The following is a 22,884-nucleotide window of genomic DNA, read 5'->3' as shown; positions in this document are numbered from 1 at the left end:
GACGTCTGTAGGGGGGAATCAATCGGGAAACCCCCTGAAGAAAAGTCCTTACTTGCGGCTTGTTAGCAATGCGTCTCTGAAAAAGCACTGAGAGAGCTGACACCTGGCTCTTAAGCGAGCCCAGGGAAAGCCTGGCCTCCAGACCCTATTGGAGAAAACCAAGTACTTTGGGGAGGGAATAAGGGAGTGGGGTCTGGCCACGAGATTTGCACCAGGTAAAGAAAGCTTTCCAGGTACGGTAATAAATCTTGGCAGAGGCTGGCTTCCGTGCCCTGATCATGGTTCCAATGAAGTCCTGCGAGAGCCCTGCCTGGGTTAGAACCCAGGTCTCAAGGGCCACGCCGTCAAATTGAGAGCCGCTGAGTTCTGGTGGTAGAACGGGCCTTGTGATCGAAGATCTGGGCGGTCGGGTAGGCGCCACGGGGCGTCTGCTGTAAGTTGTACAATGTCGGCGTACCATGTAGGTCTGAGCCACTCCGGCGCAATTAGGACGGTTGGAACTCCCTCTTGCTTGATCTTCTTCACCACTCTGGATATCAGGGGGGAAAGGTGGAAAAATGTACAGAAGCTGGAACTGGGTCCAGTCCTGAACCAGAGCGTCTGCTCTGAGCGACCGCGGATAGTGTTCTGGCATGAAGTTGGAGACCTTGGCATTGAAGTGGGATGCCATTAGGTCCACATCCGGGGTCCCCCAGCGATGGCAGATCTGGCGAAAAATTTCGGGATAGAGAGACCACTCTCTCGAGTCTATTCCTTGTCGGCTGAGGAAATCTGCTTCCCAGTTGTCCACACCCAGAATGTGGACCGCCGAGAGAACCGACCCCATGTCCTCCGCCCAGTGGAGGATGTGTGACACTTCTCGCATCGCCCGGGTATTGCGGGTCCCCCTTTGGTGATTCACATATGCCACAGCAGTGGCATTGTCCGACTGTTTTCTGATGTGAGAGGCTGCCAGTAAGTGATAAAAGGCCCTCATTGCCAGGAGGATGGCACAAATTTCCAGGATGTTGATGGGCATGGTCGCTTCCACTGGGGACCACTTGCCCTGTGGTGTGGGTGCACTGCACCCCAACCAGTCAGGCTCGCATCGGTGGTCAGAACCTTCCATTGACCTGTGAGAAAGGATTTCCCCTTTGCTAGCGAGGTTGGCTTGAGCAACCAGTGCAGGGATCTCCTGGTTTACGACGTTAGCCGGAACTCCCTGTCGAGAGAGAAAGGGTTCTTGTCCCAGGACTTGAGGATGGTTAGATGGAGAAGCCTGAGGTGAAACTGGGCAAATAGGACCACTTCTATTGCTGCCCCCATCCTGCCGAGGACTCATGGCAAACTGGAGAGATTGAGGGGGTTTGCGGAGGAGGGTGCCTTGTCCTTGGGAAGGAGCACTAGACCCCTGGAGGTGTTGAATAGCATTCCCAGGAAGGTTAGAGTGACTCGGTGTTGGTGATTACTTTTGTAGGTTCACTAACCAGCCCATGCGACTCCGTGTCGAAAGTGATTGAGACGCTGAGCTCGCAGTCCTTGAAGGTGGGAGCCTTGATGAGTAGATCGTCCAGGTATGGAACGACTACTATGCCTCTGGAGTGCAGGACGTCCATCGTGGCTGCCATGACTTCGGTGAACACTCTGGGAGCCGTGGAGAGTCCGAACGGGAGAGACACGAACTGCTAATGGTCCTAGTCGATTGCGAACCTGAGAAATCTCTGATGGGCGGGTGCAATAGGTATATGCAGGTATTCGTCTTGTATGTCTATGGAGGCGAGATATTCTCCCTTCTCCATGGACGCAATAATGGACCGAAGGGACTCCATGCGGAAGTGACGGACCCGTACATATTTGTTGAGCTGTTTTAGGTCCAGTATGGGCCGTACGCTGCCTCCTTTCTTGGGAACTACGAATAGATTGGAGTAGAACCCTCGGAAGCACTTGGCCGTGGGGACCGGTACTATTATTATTACTATTTATTATTATAGCACCATTTATTCCATGGCGCTTTACATGCAAGGAGGGGTATACATAAAAACAGGTACAATAATCTTGAACAATACAAGTCATAACTGGTACAGGAGGAGAGAGGACCCTGCCCGCGAGGGCTCAATCTACAAGGGATGGGTGAGGATACAGTAGGTGAGGATAGAGCTGGTCGTGCAGTGGTTTGGTCAATCGGTTACTGCAGGTTGTAGGCTTGCCGGAAGAGGTAGGTCTTCAGGTTCTTTTTGAAGGTTTCCATGGTAGGCGAGAGTCTGATATGTTGTGGTAGAGGGTTCCAGAGTAGGGGTGAGGCGCGAGAGAAATCTTGTATGCGATTGTGGGAAGAGGAGATAAGAGGGGAGTAGAGAAGGAGATCTTGTAAGGATCGGAGGTTGCGTGCAGGAAAGTACCAGGAGACGAGGTCACAGATGTATGGAGGAGACAGGTTTTGTACTGGAGTCTCTGGGTAATGGGGAGCCAGTGAAGGGATTGACAGAGGGGAGAGGCCAGGGAATAGCGGGGGTGGGGGGGGGTGACAGGTGGATTGGTCGGGCAGCAGAGTTTAGAATAGATTGGAGGGGTGCGAGAGCGTTAGAGGGGAGGCCACAGAGCAGGAGGTTACAGTAGTCGAGGCGGGAGATGAGGGCATGGACTAGGGTTTTTGCAGATTCTTGGTTTAGGAATGTACGGATCCGCAAAATATTTTTGAGTTGAAGGCGGAAGGAAGTGGAAAGGGCTTATGTGGTTTGAAGGAGAGATCAGTCTCAAGGATTACCCCGAGACAGCGAGCTTGTGGGACTGGGGAGAGTGGGCAGCCGTTTACTGTAATGGATAGGTTCATTGGGGGGGGGGGGTCGCGTGAGATGGGGGAAAGACAATGAATTTGTGCATAACGTGGGCAGTGGATGCAGTTTTTCAACGCTATGACTCTTGCTTGAAAAAAAGCAAGGAGACCGCTTGGTGGAAGGCACGAGCCTTGGCTGGTGGTTTTGGGGGGACAGAGGAAGAATCGGTCCGGTGGGTTGGAGGTGAACTCTCTTGTATCCGGAAGACACTAGTTCCCTGACCCACCTGTCTTCTGTAGTAGGCAGCCAGACTTGATGAAAGAGCAAAAGTCGGCCACCTACAGATGTGGTGTCTTCCAGAGTCCGTGAGTCATGATGAGGAGAAAGTCTGAGATTTTCCTCCTCTGGGCTTAGACTGGCCTGCTTTTGACTGCCAGGTCTTGTCCGACCTTTGCGTCGAACGCGAGTTGTCCCTGCGTGGGGGAACGGTTACGATTTTGTGCTGGACGCGAGACGGACCAGCCCGAGGAGTTCCGAAAGAATCGGAATCGAGTTTGCTTACTCTTCTTGTAAGTGCGTTTAGGTTTCAGTTGGGGGGGAAGAGAGGAACTCTTACCCCCGGTGGCGTTGGATATCATCGTGTCCAACTGTTCCCCCGAAGAGTCGCCCACTGAGGTAGGAGGTGCGTGAGGGACTTCTTTGAGGCTGCGTCCGCTTTCCATTCCCGCAGCCAGAGGATATGCCGAATTGTGATGGCGTTTGATGCTATCCCAGCTACACCCCTTGCTGAATCCAGAGCTGCATGAAGCATGTAATCTGCTACAACTGCTATTTGAACCGCTTGGTCCGACAACTCAGGAGCGAATGCTTGGAGGCCAGCTTGTAAATTTTTGGCCCAGGCCAAAATGGCCTTGGCAGCCCAAACTCAAGCGAACATGGGAGCCAGGGATGCCCCTGCAGCCTTGAAAATTGAACGAGCCATGCGTTCTACCTGCCGATCTGCTGAGTCCCTGAGATATCTGGCAGTGAAAGGAGGGACTGTGCTGCTAGCCTAGAGACTGGGGGGTCCACTTCAGGTGGATCTGTCCATTCCTTGGTGTCCTTCCGTGGGAAGGGGTACGTTGCCTCCAGATATTTGCGATTAGCGAATTTTTTTTCTCAGGCTGTGAGAGCTGCTTTTTAAGGATCGCCTTAAACTCTGGGTGGTTAGAGAAAACCTTAGGCGGCTTCAGAGCTCCTTCAAAGGAAATCTTGTGTTCTGGGGCCTCTGGTGGCGGATCAGAAATGTCCAGCACCCGATGGATGGAAGAGATTATGTCCTCAACTAGCGCTGCATTGCTAGGAGGGACTGGGATCGGGACCCCTCCGTTTCCTTGTCTGAGTCGGATTCACAGATACCCAGCAGGGGATGCCTCAGTGATACACAGGATTCGGAAGGTGAGCTGGGGTGGAGGCCTTCTCTGGTCGGGGATTGCGGAGATCTGCATTGTCTGCCCCTGGAAGGGGACGGTCTAGATGACCTGGAACTACGGTGTCTCTCCTTAGAAGGGGATGACCGTGTGCTATGGGATGACGCAGATGAACTTGACCTATGGGTCCGCATGCGTCCTGACCTAGACGAGGATGTGTCAGGGTCGTCCTGTCCCTGAGTCAAGCCCTCCCTTTGCTGGATAGCGATCATAGCCGAGGCATGACTCTGCAGAGCCTGAAGCAATGTGGAGGTGAGGTTATCTATAGACTGCGTCATAGATTGCGACATCTGAGTGACCCATTCCGGCGTGGCATTAGACACCGAAGCATTGGTAAGGGCTTCTTGGGGCTCTGACACAGTAGTCTGGATGCAGTCCTGGCAGTGCGGGTACGTGCTGCCACTGGGGAGAGCGGTCCTGCAGGCTGTGCAGAATGCATAATAGCAGTCCTGCCTGATTCTCATGGACCTTGAGCCCAGCATAGTGCACAGAGTGCAGAAGGGCTGGCTATGCAGGGGACCCTCAGGGGTAGCTATGCAGAGGAACCTATAGGGGAGCCTTATAGGGAATATGGATTCACAGCCGAGTAAAAACCCCAGCTGTGATCTTACCCCACCAGATTGACCCTAGGTCCAGCGCCGAAGATCCACAGTTCTGTGCCCCCCGGAGACTGGCTGGCCTGGTCCTGCTGACTGGGAGATGCAGGGTTAATCCTCGTCCTGGAGCAGAAATGGCCGCCGAGAAGAGGAAGGGGGAGGAAGGGGGAGAAAGGGGCGGAGAGCTGAAAAATGGTGGCAGAGCTGTGAAAAAACGCGCCCTTTCTGTCGATCTGCCCCCTCTATGACACTGTAGAGTGGCATATTTGTCATCCGGGTGGGGGGGTGGGCGTATTCCGGCTTCTTCAGCTAGGCCGAAGTCACGGCCTAAATTACATGCCTGATGCCCAGAGAGGATCCTTGCCGATGCGTAAGTCTGGGGGAAGGGATTCGGATCTGGACCGGACCCCCCTCCCCCGGATTTAAAGGCAGGATAGTGGTGGGGCTATAAGCGCAAGGGGGGCCCTCTGAGGGGTCCCCCTGAGGCACTGTAGAGCTGGTGCTGCCGCAGAGACAGGGACGCAGGGAGCCCTGTTGTCTTTATTGTGCCATGCCTGCCTGCACTCCCCCCCCCAGCACCGACAGGAGCCCGCAGCTGGGCTGGGGTCCCTGGATGCAGGCGCAGTGTGCTGGCCTATTGCTGGGAGCTGTAGAGTGCTGCCTGTACAGGCCCTACCTGAGGCGTCTCAACCTAATGCCCCCAGAGGGGGATTAGGGAGGGTGCTGCTGTCACCTTCAGGGGCCTTTATTCTCGCCTCGACCTCAACCTAGAAACAAAAAGGAATTGGGGAAGGAGGGTGGGTCTCTACTGCGAACCAGCACCCGAGGGACTGGGGAAGGAGTGAAATGGGGAGTAGCCATCTCGACTTCAACCGGGCACCCCGTAATATGGGGCCGAGGAAGGAGCCATGCCGAGAGTCTCGCAGGAGACCCCCTTTTCTTCATCTGTAATCCCGTTGGGAAAAAACGGAGTGAATTTTTTTTTAGGTGTGCCTCCTATGCGACACTAAGCAAAAACTAGAGAAGGCTGACGCCGTCCAGGGGTGTATACTGCAGAGGAGCCACAGTTAATCTTTTTCAGATTATGCATAGTGTCACCTCCTAGTGGACAGCAGCATAGCACCCATGGTCCTGTGTCCCCCAATGAGGCAACAGAGTAATAAATTATACTCACCTGGGGGACAGTCTGGTCTGAAGAGTGTTGCTCTTCTTGGTGTGGTGCCTCACATCTTCTTACAATCACCATCCTCCTTGCTCCGTGTAGATGACACGTCCCTACGTCATTCAGTGTCCCACTGCATAACGCTTCAGCACAGGAGTACTGCTTTGCCCTGTTGAGGGCAGAGCAAAGTACAGCAGGGCACATGGAAAGATCAAACAGGGCAGAGAAGTATGCCTGTGCAAGAGCGCGATGCTGAGGAGACTGTGCAGATAACGTAGGGGATGAATCACCCACACAAACCAAGGAGGACAGCGATTGTAAGAAGGGAGGTGCCGGACCAAGAACATGGACACCCTTGAATTAGACTGCCCAGCAGGTGAGTATAGTAAAAAAATCTTTCTTCTATTACAGGTCAGGCTGGGGGTCAATATACAGCAATATAGAATGCTGTACATCAGTCCTGAAAGGTGATGACCGTATCTCATATCGGCCAAAACTGGTGGCAGGTTTCCTTTAAAGCTGGCACACGAAAAAAAAAAAAAAAATTTGCACTTATCTACATAGTGCAAAAATTACCTCTCTTCTTGCGAGATTCCTGAATTTCGTCGCAAAGTTTCTCAAATTCTTCATCCAGCTCTTGCTTTATTATTGCATACGTAGCATCTCTTAGAGCGCAGGCTCTGTGGCGGATTAAACGGTCTAAAAAGGGATAAAAGATCACCATGACTCAATTAAACATACGTACTTGCTAAAGAAAGTCTATAGTACATGTGTTCTCCCACCAGTGTTTTAGGTGTGGAGGGGAGACTGAATTTAAAGCTTGATCCATTCCCACACCAGAACATAAGTGAAAGCTTACCCCCAGGGTTCTTGTCTGGATTGTATTCGAGGGCGTTGCTGCATATCAGATCTACATCCTTTAAATATTCCTTTATGGTTCGATACTTATGTAAATCAATTTTGCTTATAATAGTGGAAAGGTCCATCGGTTGTGCGATCACTGTCACGTAGTCAGGAACCTGTTAAAAGAATATAGAAAATTGCTTTAGAAACTGGAATTTAATGGGAAAAAAAATCCAAACCAAAACGAATTCAGAGACCGGTGTTCTGCCAGCGGTTATCCTCCGGCCCATGCACAGTCACCCAAACAAGCACCAATATTCTTCAATGCATTTACCTCTTCTAGGTCCACTGGCTTTGTAAAAGCTCTGAAGCGTTTATCAATAGCCAACCTATGGGTTACATCTCTAAGGAAGAGTCGCAGCTCACGAAGAGTGTCTTCTTCCTGTTCCTCCAGTTTTTTCAACTCCTCGGGCGTCAGCTCCCGTGGTTCAGGAGGGGGAGCCACCGGCAAAACCTCCAGGGCCTGCAGAACTAATAATCAGAAAAACACATTCACATCAAGATTATAACCTACCAAGAAGGACTACATACAAAAAGCCACAGATTTTACTAACCGGCTTTTTTCTTTGAAGTTGGAGGTTTGGCAGCTTGATTTAAGACAAGATCCTCGAAGAAAGCTCTTCTCTGCTTCTGGCTGGGTAGGGGAACGTGAAAAACTTCACCATAATCATCTAGGAACAGTTCTTGAAGCTATGTAGAGTAAAAATAAAGATCTTGAATGGAGATTTTTGCTGTAACCACACAAACAAATTAAATTAACTAAATCTCAGGCATAAATATCATCCCATAAACATCTAAAGATAGTACACTGTATATTTCCAGATACACCCCCTCGGTGTACACAGGAGACTGTATGGGAAATTGTGGTCTGGATTGTGCCTAATGGAGAGGGCAAGCATCTATAAGTTTTCTTTATTTACCTCAGATGGCAGATCGCCATAATTGACATCACAAGTTGCAAGAAGAAGAACTGGAGAAAACGATGGGATGTTCTTGAGTAAAGTGATGAACGTTGCCTTCAGCGTGTAGCCCACCGTTTCCCACCACAGATGAATGTGTGGAATATACAGGATGCTCGGGGCGGTTCTTTTTGCCTCACGGAAAAGCTATGTAGAAAGGGAGGATGAAAAGTATACGTGCAATTTTACATTATTTCAATAAAATGACCTACTGAAGAAAAAAAAGATCTAAGGCTAGGTTCACATTGCATTAACAGCAGCCCGTTTAACACATGCGTTAACGGGCTGCTGTTAACGCAAGTGCCGACATGACATTGCGCTAGCGCAGATAGAGCTAGCATATGCTCCATCTGCACTAGCAGTGACAGACCCGGAAACGCTGCAGCCCGCGTCCCATGGTCCGTCACTCAATGACGGCACATGGCTAGCGCACGCCCATTGTGGGTTTGCGCTAGCAATGCTTCCGACACAGGAATTAATGGCGGCGTTAACGGACTGCGTTACACCACGTTATGCCGCGGTGTAATGTAGTCCATCTAACAGACACCTAAAACGCAGTATGAACCTAGCTTTACTCAATAGTTATACACAAAAAGAAAAAAAAAAACAACTTAATCCTGTTGATACATCATCTAGCAGGGGTGGATATATCATGAGAGCTTTGGGGTTAAGCTTGCCCCATAGAGGGCTTGTGTCTGCTGTGTTTTACAGCCAGCTCCTGAAACTAACGGTAGCAACAGGAGCTAGCTCCGATCACTGCTGTTTATCCACTGAAATGGGGAGACCCACATACATCCCCAAAGCCACAACAAAGCAAGCGCTTCGGTGTATGGGAGATAGATGATTCAGCAATCATTTAGCAGGCATCTTTCAGTCATGAAAAAAAAAAAAAAAAAAAGTATGGAGCGCTTAAGGTTTTAAAATTTCATCTCTATCTTTACAAAGGCAAAATCCTTGCAATTTCCTACATAAAAACTCTTGTCATTACCTGTGCACAGTTTTCTTCTGGAGACACGATACTGACACCGAAAAGAACGGCCAAGTCCAATGTGTATACTGTGAACTTCTCCAAAGCGTGAATGACGGCTGGAGCCAAGTGCGTCCCCTGACCGAGCCCAGGACATCCCGAAAGCAGCATCCTGGGTCTGTAACATGTTGGCTGTTGATTTGCATTACTGCAATAAAACGTCAGAATTATTCCTCATACATTGATGTAATTTATAGAGTAGGTCTCGTGTTTGTTAACATTTAAAACGCTCGTAAAAACAAGTAAATTAGTTATTAAAACAAAGTGATTTTTGTTTACTGCTTGTTGAATGGGTCCTCAGCAATCACTGCAGTTCTTATCGGTGGTGCATTATGTGCAGTGCTTACAAGCTTTTTCCAATCGAGCCTGTAAGTGCAGCTCTGAAGCCAAGAGAATTGCTAGAGCCATTAGCCCCCAATCCAGCTGCACTCCTTAGATTATGCAGAAAGATTTTTGGTACTCGCCGTAAAATTCTTTCTTGGAGCCTTCATTGGGGGACACAGGTAACCATGGGTGTATGCTGCGGTCGCTGGGAGGCTGACACTAGGCATAAAAAAAAAAAAGAAGCAAAAATGGCTCCTCCTTAGCAGTAAACACCCATCGACTGGCACAAAGCAGCTCAGTTAGTGTAAAAGCATAAAAGCAGTAGGAGAAGCAACCAAAACTCCACCTATGTACCAAACCCACAACAAAGGCACATAGACCCAATAGAGGTACAAATAGTTGGGGAGGGTGCTGTGTCCCCCAATGAAGACTCCAAGAAAGATTTTACGGTGAGGACCAAAAATCCTTCTATCGCTTCATTGGGGGACACAGGTAACCATGGGATGTCCCAAATTAGTCCCTAGGGTGGGAAACAAAGAATGCAAAGAAAAGAGGACTCAGGTCAGTCGATGCACGACTGCTGCCTGCAGCACCTTCCTCCCTAGGCCTGCATCAGACTAGGCATGGGTATGAACCCTGTAAAACCTCGAAACGGTTCGCGAAGACGACCAGGTCATGGCCTTACAAATCTGTAAGTCGAGGCCTGGTGACGAACTGCACAGGAAGCTCCCACTGCCCGGGTGGAGTGTACCTTTACCCCCAGAGAAGGCTGTTTGTCCTGAACGCGTTATGCCTCCAGTATCACCTAACGAATCCAACAGGCAATAGTGGACTTTGAAGCCCCTTGCGACGACCTTTGGAGATGAGAAATAGGGAATCAGAGTGTGAAAGGGAGCAGTTCTTGAAAGGTAAACTCTGAAGGCTCTAACCAGATCCAGCTTGTGGAGGGACTGAGAAGGAAGGACAATTTCTTCATTAATGTGGAATGAAGAGACCACTTTAGATAATAAGGAGAGATCGGGTATAAGGACCACCTTATCCTGATGCAGAATCAGGAACGGAGATCGGCAGAATAATGCCACTAACTCAGAGACTCTCCTGATGGACGTAAAGGCAACCAAAAGGCGACCTTCCATGACAGGAGAGAAAATGAAATGTCTTGAATGGGCTCAAAAGGAGTGTGCTGAAGTGCACCAGTAACAAGGTTAAGATCCCATGGATCTACAGTTTACCTGGGAAGAAGCCAGATTTCGTTGGAAAAGAATCGACAATGGGAAACTTAACCCTTAAAAAGGTACTGAGTGATAAACTATGGTCAAGACCCGCTTGGAGAAAACCCAGGAAGGAAGACAGGGAAAAGGACATGGGGACCAAATTGTTGTCCTCACTCCACTGAAAGAAAGCTTTCCAGCATCTGTGATAGATAAGCCAGGATGCTGGTTTTCTTGTTCTGATCATGGTCTGAACGACCTGATGTGAAAAAAGAGCCTTCTTCAGGACTGCGGCCTCAACGGCCATGCTGTTAAACTCAGTCTGAACTCTGGTGTAAGAGGGAGCCTTGTGAGAAGATCTGAACGGTCCGGGAGCCTCCAGGAGGCATCCATGTGCATGTTAACTAGCTCAGTGTACCAGATCCTTCTGAGCCAGTCTGGAGCTACCAGGATTACGGGAATTCCTTCTGCCTTTATCTTTTTCACGACTCTCGGAATCAATGGTAGAGGCAGAAAGAGAAGGCAGCTGGAATTGGGACCATGGGATTACTAGAGCATTGAAACCGATGGCTAGCAGATCTCGCGACCTGGTTACAAACTGAGGAACCTTGTGGTTCAACCGAGATGCCATCAGGTCGACGTCCAGGTTGCCCCATGTTATATTTGGTCGAAGACACAGGACTGAAAGACAGAGGCAGAGCCTACCTGATATCAACGATGAGCAGCAGTGCTGTGTGACTCTGTCCCCCTGTGGTAGATGTGCAGAGATCTGATGCCGAGGGAGAGCAGGCAGTGACGATGCAATCTGCTGAGGCACAAGTTGTAATAGAGCATTCGCTGTGCTGTGTCACAGCAAGCACGAGGCGCTGCGGTAGGCGTGACTGAAATGCCAGCCGGTGAGGTAAAGTGAAAGTAACCCTCTGATTGGCTGAATCGCCGGGGTTTTGTACTCGCAGGGAGAGGAAGCTTCGTGATGGGAGAAAGTGCGCTGAGAAGACGTGTGCTGAGGCAGGGGACAAGCCCTGCTATTGGGCTGAAAAGAGCAGTCAGAGAAAACCGGGAGGAGGCACGGCCAGGAAAAAAGGGAAGGAGTGTGGGCCACCAGGTCTGAGGCCGGCCAGGGAAAAATGGCCGCAGCTGCGTGATGATTACTATATTACCGCCACCCTGTCCCACATGTGAAGGGCTAGCAATGCTGGACCTGTCTAGCTACTGGGAGGGGATCATACATACCTGTAAGGCGAGTTCCCAGTCCTCTTCACTGATGAGACCCCCGGGTGGATGGAGGTCACTGGTATGAATAATCCTCCTTCCCACACCGTCTCCAGACGGTGCAGAAGATGGTTGCAACCCCTTACAAGAAGGGGGAAGGCCACCACTGGTGACCACTGTCTTCCTCCCAGCCCTCTCCGAGGAGAGGGGTGGGGAAAAGGCTAGGACCGGCCACCGGGAATCACGCTGAACACCCGTGAAGGTGACCAGGGATTAGGTCCTGCCTTGCGGTTCCAAGAGTGGGCGATGTGGGTGATAACACACTGCTCTCTCGGTCGCATAAGTGTGGGAAACCAGGGTGAGAAATTACACCCCGTTAACCTGAAGACGAAGAAGAACTCGAAAGATGAAGGAAAAAAGTTAATAAAAACACAACAGGTGGCCTGAAAAGGAAAACTGCGGATCTGGGATCAGATCCAAGTCTACCTCCTACTGACACTAAGCTTAAACTGAGGTGCTTTGTGCCTGTCGGTGGGTGTATACTGCCAAGGAGGAGCTACTTTTACTTTTTTGCCTAGTGTCTGCCTCCTAGCGACAGCAGCATACACCCCACAGTTATCTGTGTCCCCCAATGAAGCGATAAACAAAAAGTTACCTATATCCAAATATCCATTACAGTTACAATACTCACACACTGAGGTGAAGAAATGGGCGATTTTCTTTTTGGTTGTTGGGGGACTTGTGAACAATCCCGTTTTCAAACATGCAGGGCTGCTCATCATCGCTGTACAGCAAGTCTTCATCCAGCATGGCGCTTGAGGATGCTATAAAAAAAAAAAAAAAAAAAAAAGTGAAAACCATTTAGCAAAGAAAAAAAAAAATCCGACAAAAGGCTAATAACTACCAAAATAAATTACTGAAAATGTTATATTAGTAATTATCAATCTGTGTTAAGGTTTTCTGCTCACTGAGTACGAAATTACTAGGAATTTTACATCAGGACTTGCAGATTAAACGATCCACAGGATGAGATTATGAACAGATGTTTCCCAAAGCGGTGCAGGAAAATAATTATTTACTGGATTTTACGTTTATTGTTGCTGCAATAAATAAGATTAAATCCAGGACATTTTACAATCATGTTTATCTGAGGCACAGTCATCAAAATAAACAAATTCTCTTCGTAAACACGGTTTACACACCGGATTCTTTGCTCTTGAGTCCTTCATCTGCGTGTGGGAAAACTTTCCTCAAGGCGACCAGGATGTTGTGTAGCGTGCTCTGCAGCAGAGGCTGAATAATGGAGGACAACGCTTGGCCCGGAGAAACCACAGCCCTCTGTGATGCCGGCACAATTTTCTGCATGGCTAATATGAAGTCTTTGGCAGTAATTTTAATAGTCGATATATCTAACAACAACTTGTCTGATGTGGTGTAAATCTGAGGGTATCGCCTGCGGAGAGCACACAGCGCTGCTTCAGCACACACGGATTTTATATCGGCACCACAATAACCTTCAGGGGGAGAGAAAGCAGAAATCAATTACCAAAACCACAAATGCGGGGCTATGCTTAATACCAACATAATAAGGACTAAATTTAAAAAAAAAAAAATAAAAATAAAAAATCCTACCAACGCATTTCTCCGCCAATTCTTGCAGAAACATTTCTGATGGTTTGGGATTCCAGTCTTTGGTATGAATTCTGAGAATTTCCAGCCTTGCCTAGTAATATACAGAAAGCGTTAAAATCAAATGGAATTTAATGTAAATCACACTTTTCAATCAAAAATCATTTTTCCCTATGTTGCATTTTTTTTTAAATTTAGCAACATAGGAAAAACAAAAGGGAGCAAGATAAAAAAAAAAAAAAACAATGGATGGAAGTCTATCATTTTTACAGTGTAGATTGCCTGCCGGGAGGAGAGTCAGATTTGGCATCGTGTACCTTTAGGGAACCACTTACATCTCTGTCTGGCAGGTTGAAAAGAAATTCTCGGTCAAATCGGCCGGGTCTCCTAAGGGCTGGATCTATGGAGTCAAGTCTGTTGGTGGCTCCTATGACTACGATCTCTCCCCGACTGTCCAATCCATCCATTAGAGCCAGCAGCGTGGATACAATGGAGCTGACGTTAAAAAGAAAATAAACATCTTATTGTATGTTTGCAAGAGTAAAATATCCATAAATATTTATAGTTGTAACCTAATATATTATAATTCAGCTATAAAAGTAAATTAAGGGTATAAAGACTTGATGCTTTTGGTTTTTTAAAGAGAACCTGTCCCCAAGACAAAAATGGACTAGTCTTTGCTTTTATTTTATACTCTATTTTCCTGCGTTTTTCTTTTATTCTGCCATACTCATTTCCAGAGATATGGGCAGTTTAAAATGATGGCCTCAGCTAACTACGATGGACTAAACCAGTGGTTAGTGTCATCTAGAAGGCAGACACAGGCCGTCCCTAACGTTGAGCTGCTGTCAGTCAGTGCCGAGGCGCTTTACTGGTTTTTTAGTCAAATCGCTTCATCTTGCCCATCTGTTGAGTCCATTTGGAACTTGAAGCTGTTGAACGAACGGCCCAACTACACCGCTTCATACTGGTGTCTGGTTCTATTGTAGCCTCCATGGAAACCTGAGAATTTGTTCTTTTTTGACGCCCATCTTTATCATTTTCAGTCGTGGCTCCCCACTACAGACCAAGTGTTCACAAAGATCAAAGCAGCAATTATGGTCCTCGTGTGCCAAGAGGGAGTCTGATCCCCTTCGTGGATGACATTGTTATCTAGAAACGGTGCTCTCCAGACGTACAGTAGCTTCCCAAGGCGCCTGTTGCCATTTCCCAGCTTCTGCATAGTGTCCTGGGCAGATTGCTACTGCTGTTGAGAACTCCCTTTGCTCGGTTTCCACACCACGCAGCTTGCCCTCTTGTCTCCCAGGGAGATTGGTCTTGTGTGGTTCCCTACCCTCTGCCTTAACCGCTCTGCATTTTGCTAGTCATTGGCAGATAGTGACAAAACACCTGTCTTCTATGCAGGGAGCGGACTTACCGAGGTCTATTGTACAGGAACACCGAATCACGTAGTCCTCAACATCCTGGAAGCTCAGGGTCACTCTTCTATTCTTCTCCATCAACAGGAACAGCTGTGAGGTCCACTCTTCTGAATCTAGTTAGACAATGCTGCCGCCAATTATAAGTGCGGAACGCGATGTCGTGCAGCAATGGCAGAGATCTCAGATTCTTGTCTCGGCAGAACAAAATTGCAGCAAGCTCAGGGGGTCCATATATCTGCAGTGGACTACTGGACTGCAGATTCCCTAAGCATGAAGGGCTGTCTGTAGGTAGTCTCTTCTCCCGGATGTATTTATGCAGATTTGTCTTCGATCGAGAGCTCCAGATGTCAACCTGATTCCATTCAGACAACCAAATTGCTCAGGTTCAAGTCGGAAGGGGTTTTTAGACATTTGTGGACCAGGGCTGAAGCAGAAGATACTAATATATTGAAGTAGTCTGTCTTTTGCAAACAGTTTATAACACATTTCTGTCAGAGGAATTGTAAAAATATATGTATGAAAACATAGTAGTGGTTTTGCCAAAGGAAGATAAAGAAAACTACCTGACTCCTTTAGACCCACTTTATTTCTGACATCGGATGTAAAAAATATTGGCCAAAATCCTCGCAGTGCGCTCGAGGATGGCAATTGTCTCAGTAGCTCACCTCCATCAAGCGGGTTTGACCCCTCAAAATCAATAGCCATTAATTTGCGCAGATTATTCCTTATTAGGTGGATAATGCTACTATACTAAACCCCGACAGAGTGAGGCCAACGGGGACATCTGGCAGTTTTGTGCTTCACAAGGGTACGGAGCCAGGGATGTCCGTTATCTTCATGACGGTTTGCCCTTGCCTTATTAGAAAATCCTGGACTAGAGGCCTTTAAGTATGGCAACAAGGAAGAAAGGATCGTCCTATACACTGATGATCTGGTACTGATAATAGGACAGTTTGGGACCTCCTCGGCACACACAATAGAATGGTCAAAATCTGCGCGAATTCCCTTGGATGCAGGAAATATGGCGAGGCTGGATAGAATTACTAAATTCTAAATACTAAATTGGTGGCGAAATTTACCCAGCGAGAATGAAAGTTATATACTGATGTGGACATAACTTATACCGCACTGTGGATGCATATTGGTTGTTGGGGGGCATTAGACCACACTGCAGCTGAATATACGGAGATATTGGCGAGCATTATGCCGCACATATGCCGTATATTCAGCTGCAGTGTGGTCTAATGCCCCCCAATAACCAATATGCATCCACAGTGCGGTATAAGTTATGTCCACATCAGTATATAACTTTCATTCTCGCTGGGTAAATTTCGCCACCAATTTAGTCACATATCCATACACCTAAAGAATACACCTAGAAAAAACACACACCAGCTAGCAGGCAAGTTGCCAATGTTGGTTCGTTCCCGGCGACTGCTAGTGAGAGAAGGAGGAGGCACGATCTGCTGATTACAGTAATAATAATAATAATAATAATAATCTTTATTTTTATATAGCGCTAACATATTCCGCAGCGCTTTACAGGTTGCACACATTATCATCACTGTCCCCGATGGGGCTCACAATCTAGAATCCCTGTCTTTGGAATGTGGGAGGAAACCGGAGTACCCGGAGGAAACCCACGCAAACACGGAGAGAACATACAAACTCTTTGCAGATGTTGTCCTGGGTGGGATTAGAACCCAGGACCCCAGCGCTGCAAGGCTGCTGTGCTAACCACTGCACCACCGTGCTGCCCAATAGTATGTAATAGTAATAGTAGTGTGGAAACAGTATATAGACGCTGTAAGGCGGGGGACCTGTGTGACAGGCTGAGAAGCGCAGTGCGCATGCCCAGGAATCCCAGCCCCGCACTGTGCACAATGCATAACAGTGCGGGGCAGGGATTACCGAGGTGGGTGGCCGCACTGGAGCAGTCTCCAAGCCTGGCTGGGATGTCAGACCGCCAGAGCTTACTGCGCCTGCCCCACAAACATTTACACAGCGCCGGATTTGAAAAGGAAACAGCGCGTAGGGGGCGGCGCCAAAAGCCCCTGAAAATGTGAGTGACGGCAGAATACCCTTCAAACTGGGGGCTGAGGACCCGCCTCCGTGGACAAAGACAGGTATTTTTGCAAAGTTTCAAAACGCTTTATTTTAGTAATACCTGAACACAAAACTAAAAGAGCCACCTTGTTAGAATGCAGCATTAACTGCTGCACATGGTGGCTCTTTTAGTTTATAACGGCTGCAGGGGGGTGACAGTGGCCCTTTAAGGTCACCTCAAGAGGTTTCCCTTCGCTACTTATGGATAAAACCATGGTGGGCTTGTAAGGCTTCTATCACTTGGTACATCTGCTCTACTATTCTGGAATTGTATCCGGCTAAGAACAACGCGCCTCTGCCAGGAGTTACCGCTTGCTCCATCTGGGCAGTTCACCATCAGGCTGCTACCTAGCCGTCCATACAAGAACTTTTACAGCCTTTTTACCTTCACAAAGGTTGACGGGAGTAGATAGGAGCTACTACAGGAAGTCACCAGGGTTATGGCCTGAGGTATCTGCCTTATCATATTACAATCTTGTTCTGGCATTGCTGGTTTCCCACCCTTGTGACGTTTGTGTCCCCAATCAAACAACCGAGAAGAGGATTTTTAGTACTTAATGTAAAATCCCTTTCTAGTAGCCTTCATTGGGGTACACAACAGCCACCTTTTTGGGATATTTTATTTCCTTTGTGGCCTATAACTCTTTGCTCTGCTCTACTGTACTGTTCTCCACTGTCATATACCTTCTATTGCTTTCTCACTAGCTTGTTTAGTCCAGGGTCTGCAGGTGGGTGTAATTCCGCAGGAGCGTGGCTGACCTATTCCTTAGTTGTAATTTTCAGTGGTAGCCTCCTGGTGGCAGCAGTGTACACCCATTGATTCCTATGTCGTCCTCCACCAATGAAGGCTATGAGGAAGGGATTTTATGGTAAACACCAAAAATACTCTTATTGGGCGCACTAAATAAAAAGTCCCATCTCTCTTGGACTGTATGTCAGATAAATACAGTAAATATTACAATTTTTAGCTTTAGCATTATAAAAGAAAAAAAAAAAAAGTAAAAGGTAAAATTGGGTTGTTTTCTAGCATACCTGTGAATCTGGTCTTGCCTGCTTGACCGTACAGGAGCCAGGCCATCAATCTCGTCAAAAAAGATTATGGAAGGACGCATTTGGTAAGCCTGTGCATAGAATAGAGATTAGGAAGAATTACTTTTTATCTGCTGCATTTTTTTCTTTTAGCATCTTTTGATTGTACATGGTGGGTGATCAACAACATTAGTGATAGAAAGGAAGCTACTTGGACATGTTAATCAGCAGGGGTCTCAATCATTTGCCACCGCCCGTTACGATCAGTTTATAATAAGCGTTATGAAAATCGTTTCCTATGGACGTATACAATTATTATTACTTGTAAGATTGTTATCTCAGGCCAAATACCCAAACCATAATTTACCTGATCAAATAATAATCGCAGCTGGCGCTCAGACTCTCCGACCCACTTGCTCAAGCAATCTGCACCTTTCCTCATGAAGAAGGCGACTCTTCTGTCACCCACACTGCATTCATTGGCCAAAGCACGAGCAACCAAGGTCTTGCCAGTACCAGGAGGACCATAGAACAAACACCCCCTGGAATAACAGAATTCGGAATAAGGCACAAGTTGTAAATGCAGTTTACATATATCTTTGCATAATTGTTAATTTGCTTTTTGAATGTAAAGTTAATCAACTTTGTATACGGTTTTCATTAACATGTTTTTCTATTCTGTTTTGTATCGGAGAGATTTTGCAAAAATGTTATAAATCAAGTCAGCACTCTGACTAGGTTTCTCTGCTCTTATCTCCAATCTCACAGTGTTGGAGAAAGCAGAAGGGAGGGGGGCATTAAATAGATCTTCACTGCATGGGGAGGAGGAAAGTAATTACAGTCTCAGAGGGCAGAGAAAACAGTCTACAGAACTGGAGGAATATCATATGAAGAGGGAAAGGGTGCAGGATAGAAGCTGTACTGATAAATGAGTCAATGAAGACAGCAGCACCCCATTTACACACAGACCTCATATCCAGCCTATATTACTGTGAGACGCTCACCGGAGAAAAATCTTAAACTTATCAGAGTGCGAAAATGAATGGGGATAGCAAACCGAAGCTTAGTGCAATTTTATTAACTAAAAGGTAGCCACTAAAATATGTCATCATGCAACTTGGTAGTGTTGAGTACAGAGTGGAACAAAACATTAAAATTCCATCGAGACCCAACTTTACGTACCGTGGAGGTTGGATTTTAAATTTTTCAAAGATTTCTGGATAGAGCAATGGGAAAACCACCATCTCTTTCAGAGAGGCTATATGTCTTGAAAGGCCACCAACACTACTGAAACGCACCTATTAAAAAAATACGTAAAGGAATAAGATTTTTTTTTAATTTGAACAGCATAAAACTTGAATGTGCAAAAAATAAATCAGTGAAAATCTACCAAGAAATGATGAGTTCTCAACTTACAGATGTGTCAAGTTGCATTGGATCAACATCAGCAAGGCTAGCCCCAATTTTCAATCGATCTTTTTGTATTCCCTTCAAATCATCTCTCAAGAAATTCATTGGAAGACACCTTTAAGAAGAAAAAAAAAAGTCATCTAACAATATAACCAGAAAGGTACACATACTGATCAGTCCGCACAATGTAGTACTGCTAATCTAATAGGTTCAATCAGGAAACCTCGTACCTGCTGATGGCCTTGTTGCGGCTCCGGTTCATACGCTTCGCGAAGTGCTGTTCATCATCCGACGACGAGGAAGAAGTGGAGTCGCTGCTGTGTATAGCATGTCTCCTCCTAAAACATCAAAGTATTTCAATTATCGTACATTTGGAAATGTTATGAAAAGTAATAGGAAAAACAAGAACAAGACTCTCAATCCAAAGCAGAGGTATGGTGGATGAGTAGATAGTCATATGAGAAAAGCATGGTTTTGCTTCCTAACCTGTTGAGTCGCCTCTTGCAATAAGGACTTCTTGGGCCTGCAGATCCAAAGCGGTATGAGCGCCTCCTGACAGGTGATGGCGAGGTAGCGTAAAACATATCACGCTTCTTATAATGTCTGGGTTCTGCTTGAAAAAAAAAACAAAAAACATTTTACAGGTCAAGAAAACTTATAAATGCACTGGGTGATGCTCTCATGACTCTACAGATAGAAACAGGCTGCCCACATTCATGGCAGCAAGTTTACTGTACGGCAAAGCATTTGGCCAAAGCACTTCTGCAATATAAATGCTAGGCTACATGATTTGTGATGGAGGGCCATGTTATTTACAGAGGCGGTCAAAACATCCTACTTAAAGAACCTGAATGACACTTACAAAAACAATTTGTACTCCTGGAAAATGTGTTCCTGTGCAGTCATAAGCAAAAAGGTCTCCAACATATTCCCGAAATGTAACATTTAAGCTGCGATGTACCAACTTACTTAGACTAATACTTTACTTAAGATAATGACAAAGGATGAAAGTTACAAGGAAATGGCTATAGGGGTGCATAAAACTACACTTTTTCTTTGCACACACTATATGGAGAAAAGTATTCGGACATGTTTTATTCATTGAATTCAGGTTTTACATTCAGTCCATCAACCCCCCGCGCCATGCCGTCTGCATTTACCAATATGTATCAGAACAGCTGGTGATGCAGAGCTCACCGATATCAGCGCTGGCCTGTAATAGGAGCCACTGGGGTAACAAGTCCATTCATTACAATTCTTCCTCCTAAATCTTCCACCATCACCTGTGAGTGATATTATTGAGAAGTGGAAGGAACCGCAGCAACTCAGCCATGAAGTGGAGACCCTGTAGTGTTAGAGTGGGGGACCGAGTGCTGAGGTACAAAAGGCAGAAAAGTCACCAACACTCTGCTGACTCCATAACTGCAACGTTCAGACCTCCTTTGGAATCAGCACAAACACTGCACCCTGTCCGGGAACTTCATGGCTGAGCAGCTGCATGCAGCCGTACGTCGCCAAGCACAACACCAAGCATCGGATGGAGTGGTGTAAAGCTGCCACCACTGGACTCCGAAAGAGTGGAAAACTTTTGTGTAGTGACAGACGAATCTTGCTTTGGTAAGTATCAGAGCAACATACAAGACATTGTCCACAACAGTATACTTTCAACCGTGTTGGAACAGTTTGTTGAAGGCCCAAGATTGTGCCAAGCACAGAAAATAAGGTCCATAAAGTTATGGTTGGCGGGAGATAGGTTTAAGAACACCGGCCGCACAGAGTCCAATATTGCTATATAGGGTGTTAAAAATGAACACTATATGGACTGGAGAGGAATGAATACGCCCTAGGCGGCTGTCAGCATTACCTTGTAAGGGCACTTGATAAGGAACTACGGTTTTTCTTTGTCTTAGCTCATAACGTTTTTGATTGTCTTCTTCACCATCTTCGTCTTCATCCTCATCATCCTCCTCCTCTTCGTCCTCATTGTCTTCGCCTTCTTCCGAGGAATCTAACAAGTTAGATTTTTATTCATCAATGACATCATGTGAAAAAACTGCACAATTTTTTTCTTTCATATATAGAAAGAAACATGGTCCAGTCTCTTCCACAGTAAACTAATGTTTTTTTTCCCATTTTCTTTAAGCAAAACACCTGTCTCATGGACAGTGACAAAATTTCCACCTGCTATTAGAACCGCACATGGCACAGCATTATTGCTCTCAAATGCTCTTATACCGGTAAACTACCAGTGTAGGTATTCACCATCTCCGGGTCCAGCACCAGTCTCAGCCGGTGTTTTGGCTGCAGCAGTGATATCATGATAACAGCACTTAACGCTGTTGCCAATCACTGAGCTCAAAACATAGATAGGGGCAGAGAGCAGACACTGGACCCGGGATGGAAAGGTACCATATTTTTCAGAAATTTGGGGGAAAAAATAAGGGTGCGTCTTATAATGCGGACATATACTGAGCTCTCATCTCCTGAGATCTTGGTGCCGAGATCTCCATCAGCACATGCGCCACCCCCGGCAGCCATTTTCGAGAAGTCCACTGCATACCAAACCATGCAAGTGCGGGGGCTCTGGGCTTTCACTAAAGGTTGGCAGAGCCCGAGCACCACCGAACACCCGCAGCGCTGCACATCGAAACACCCCCTCATCCCAGCCTGCAGCAATGCTCCACTCTTGCCTCCTCCAGGAGCGACCCTGGGACCCCGCTTCACCGCAGCCACCACCCCTGGTAAGCAGTAAGAAGACACATGGATTATAAGAAGCACCAATATTTTAATTTAAAAGAAAAAATATTTTCCCTATTTTTCTCAAAATTTGGGGTGCGTCTTATAATCTGCAAAATATGGTATCTCCTCTGTTCATTTATAAGTATTTAAAAAAAAATGCAGGGTGTTTTTTTTTCTTTTAAAAAGGGGAGAACCCCTTTAGGGCATGTGCACACCTCTTCTAGATGGATTCTGCCTGAAAAAAAACTAAAAAAATAAATAAATTTAAAAAAAAAAAAAAAAAAAAAAAAAAAAAAAAAAAAGGTCACGACTTACTGTTCTGTCTTTTATAACTTTTTTTTTTTGTTTAAAACCGCTTCATTCAGGTTTCGAAAGCCATGAAGAAAAAAGGTTTTCGGAAAAGCACAGCTAGAATTTCCTAATAATGAGAGCACAGAACCTGCGTATGTCTACAGACAGTGGGGACGTCAAAAGTTCTACACTAAGGCTACGTTCACACTGGCGTTCCGCCAATGTGCGTCGCTGTTGCGCCGGCGACGCAGCGGCGACGCGCCCCTATGTTTAACATAGGGGACGCGTGCGTTGTTTTTGGTGGCGTTTTTGCCACGTGCGTCGTTTCCGACGCTAGCGTCGGACGCAAGAAAACGCTACATTGTAGCATTTTCAGTGCGTCCGATTTTCGTCAAAAACGACGCACGCGTCGCAAAACGCGCGCGTTTTTGCGCGCGTTTTTACGTGCGTCGCGCGTTGCGTCGCCGACGCAGGGCGGCGCAACGCTAGTGTGAACCTAGCCTTAGTGGGCTCCGTTACCTCCACTTTCTTCCTGATTGTCTGTGGTTTCTTCATCGAGCTCTGGCTCTTGGCGCTTCTGCTTCACACGAGAATACATGTCAATATTTTCCTGAAACACAAGCAAAACAGCATCTTAATACCC

At 46.8% G+C, this 22,884-nt stretch overlaps 1 protein-coding gene across 2 annotated transcripts in view; it reads right to left on the bottom strand.

The window, feature by feature from the left end:
• Nucleotides 1–22,884, bottom strand: part of ATAD2 (ATPase family AAA domain containing 2) — a 56,616-nt gene that overhangs the window by 12,467 nt on the left and 21,265 nt on the right. Inside the window, exons 6-23 of one of the 2 annotated variants that reach the window (XM_069731857.1) lie at nucleotides 22,761–22,851; nucleotides 21,076–21,219; nucleotides 19,698–19,824; nucleotides 19,442–19,549; nucleotides 19,218–19,326; nucleotides 18,984–19,099; nucleotides 18,169–18,343; nucleotides 17,805–17,893; nucleotides 13,581–13,740; nucleotides 13,249–13,339; nucleotides 12,819–13,130; nucleotides 12,308–12,440; nucleotides 8,831–9,017; nucleotides 7,804–7,989; nucleotides 7,438–7,573; nucleotides 7,158–7,354; nucleotides 6,840–6,999; nucleotides 6,557–6,679 (exon numbers count right to left, since the gene is read on the bottom strand). In XM_069731857.1, the coding sequence (XP_069587958.1) occupies nucleotides 6,557–6,679; nucleotides 6,840–6,999; nucleotides 7,158–7,354; nucleotides 7,438–7,573; nucleotides 7,804–7,989; nucleotides 8,831–9,017; nucleotides 12,308–12,440; nucleotides 12,819–13,130; nucleotides 13,249–13,339; nucleotides 13,581–13,740; nucleotides 17,805–17,893; nucleotides 18,169–18,343; nucleotides 18,984–19,099; nucleotides 19,218–19,326; nucleotides 19,442–19,549; nucleotides 19,698–19,824; nucleotides 21,076–21,219; nucleotides 22,761–22,851 (2,644 nt within the window). The remainder of the gene's footprint in view (nucleotides 1–6,556; nucleotides 6,680–6,839; nucleotides 7,000–7,157; nucleotides 7,355–7,437; nucleotides 7,574–7,803; nucleotides 7,990–8,830; nucleotides 9,018–12,307; nucleotides 12,441–12,818; nucleotides 13,131–13,248; nucleotides 13,340–13,580; nucleotides 13,741–17,804; nucleotides 17,894–18,168; nucleotides 18,344–18,983; nucleotides 19,100–19,217; nucleotides 19,327–19,441; nucleotides 19,550–19,697; nucleotides 19,825–21,075; nucleotides 21,220–22,760; nucleotides 22,852–22,884) is intronic. The other variant, XM_069731858.1, reaches the window with a different exon arrangement.

This window comes from Ranitomeya imitator, chromosome 6 (assembly GCF_032444005.1).
Source record: "Ranitomeya imitator isolate aRanImi1 chromosome 6, aRanImi1.pri, whole genome shotgun sequence".
NCBI lineage: Eukaryota > Metazoa > Chordata > Amphibia > Anura > Dendrobatidae > Ranitomeya > Ranitomeya imitator.
This window is presented reverse-complemented; position numbering and strand designations above follow the sequence as displayed.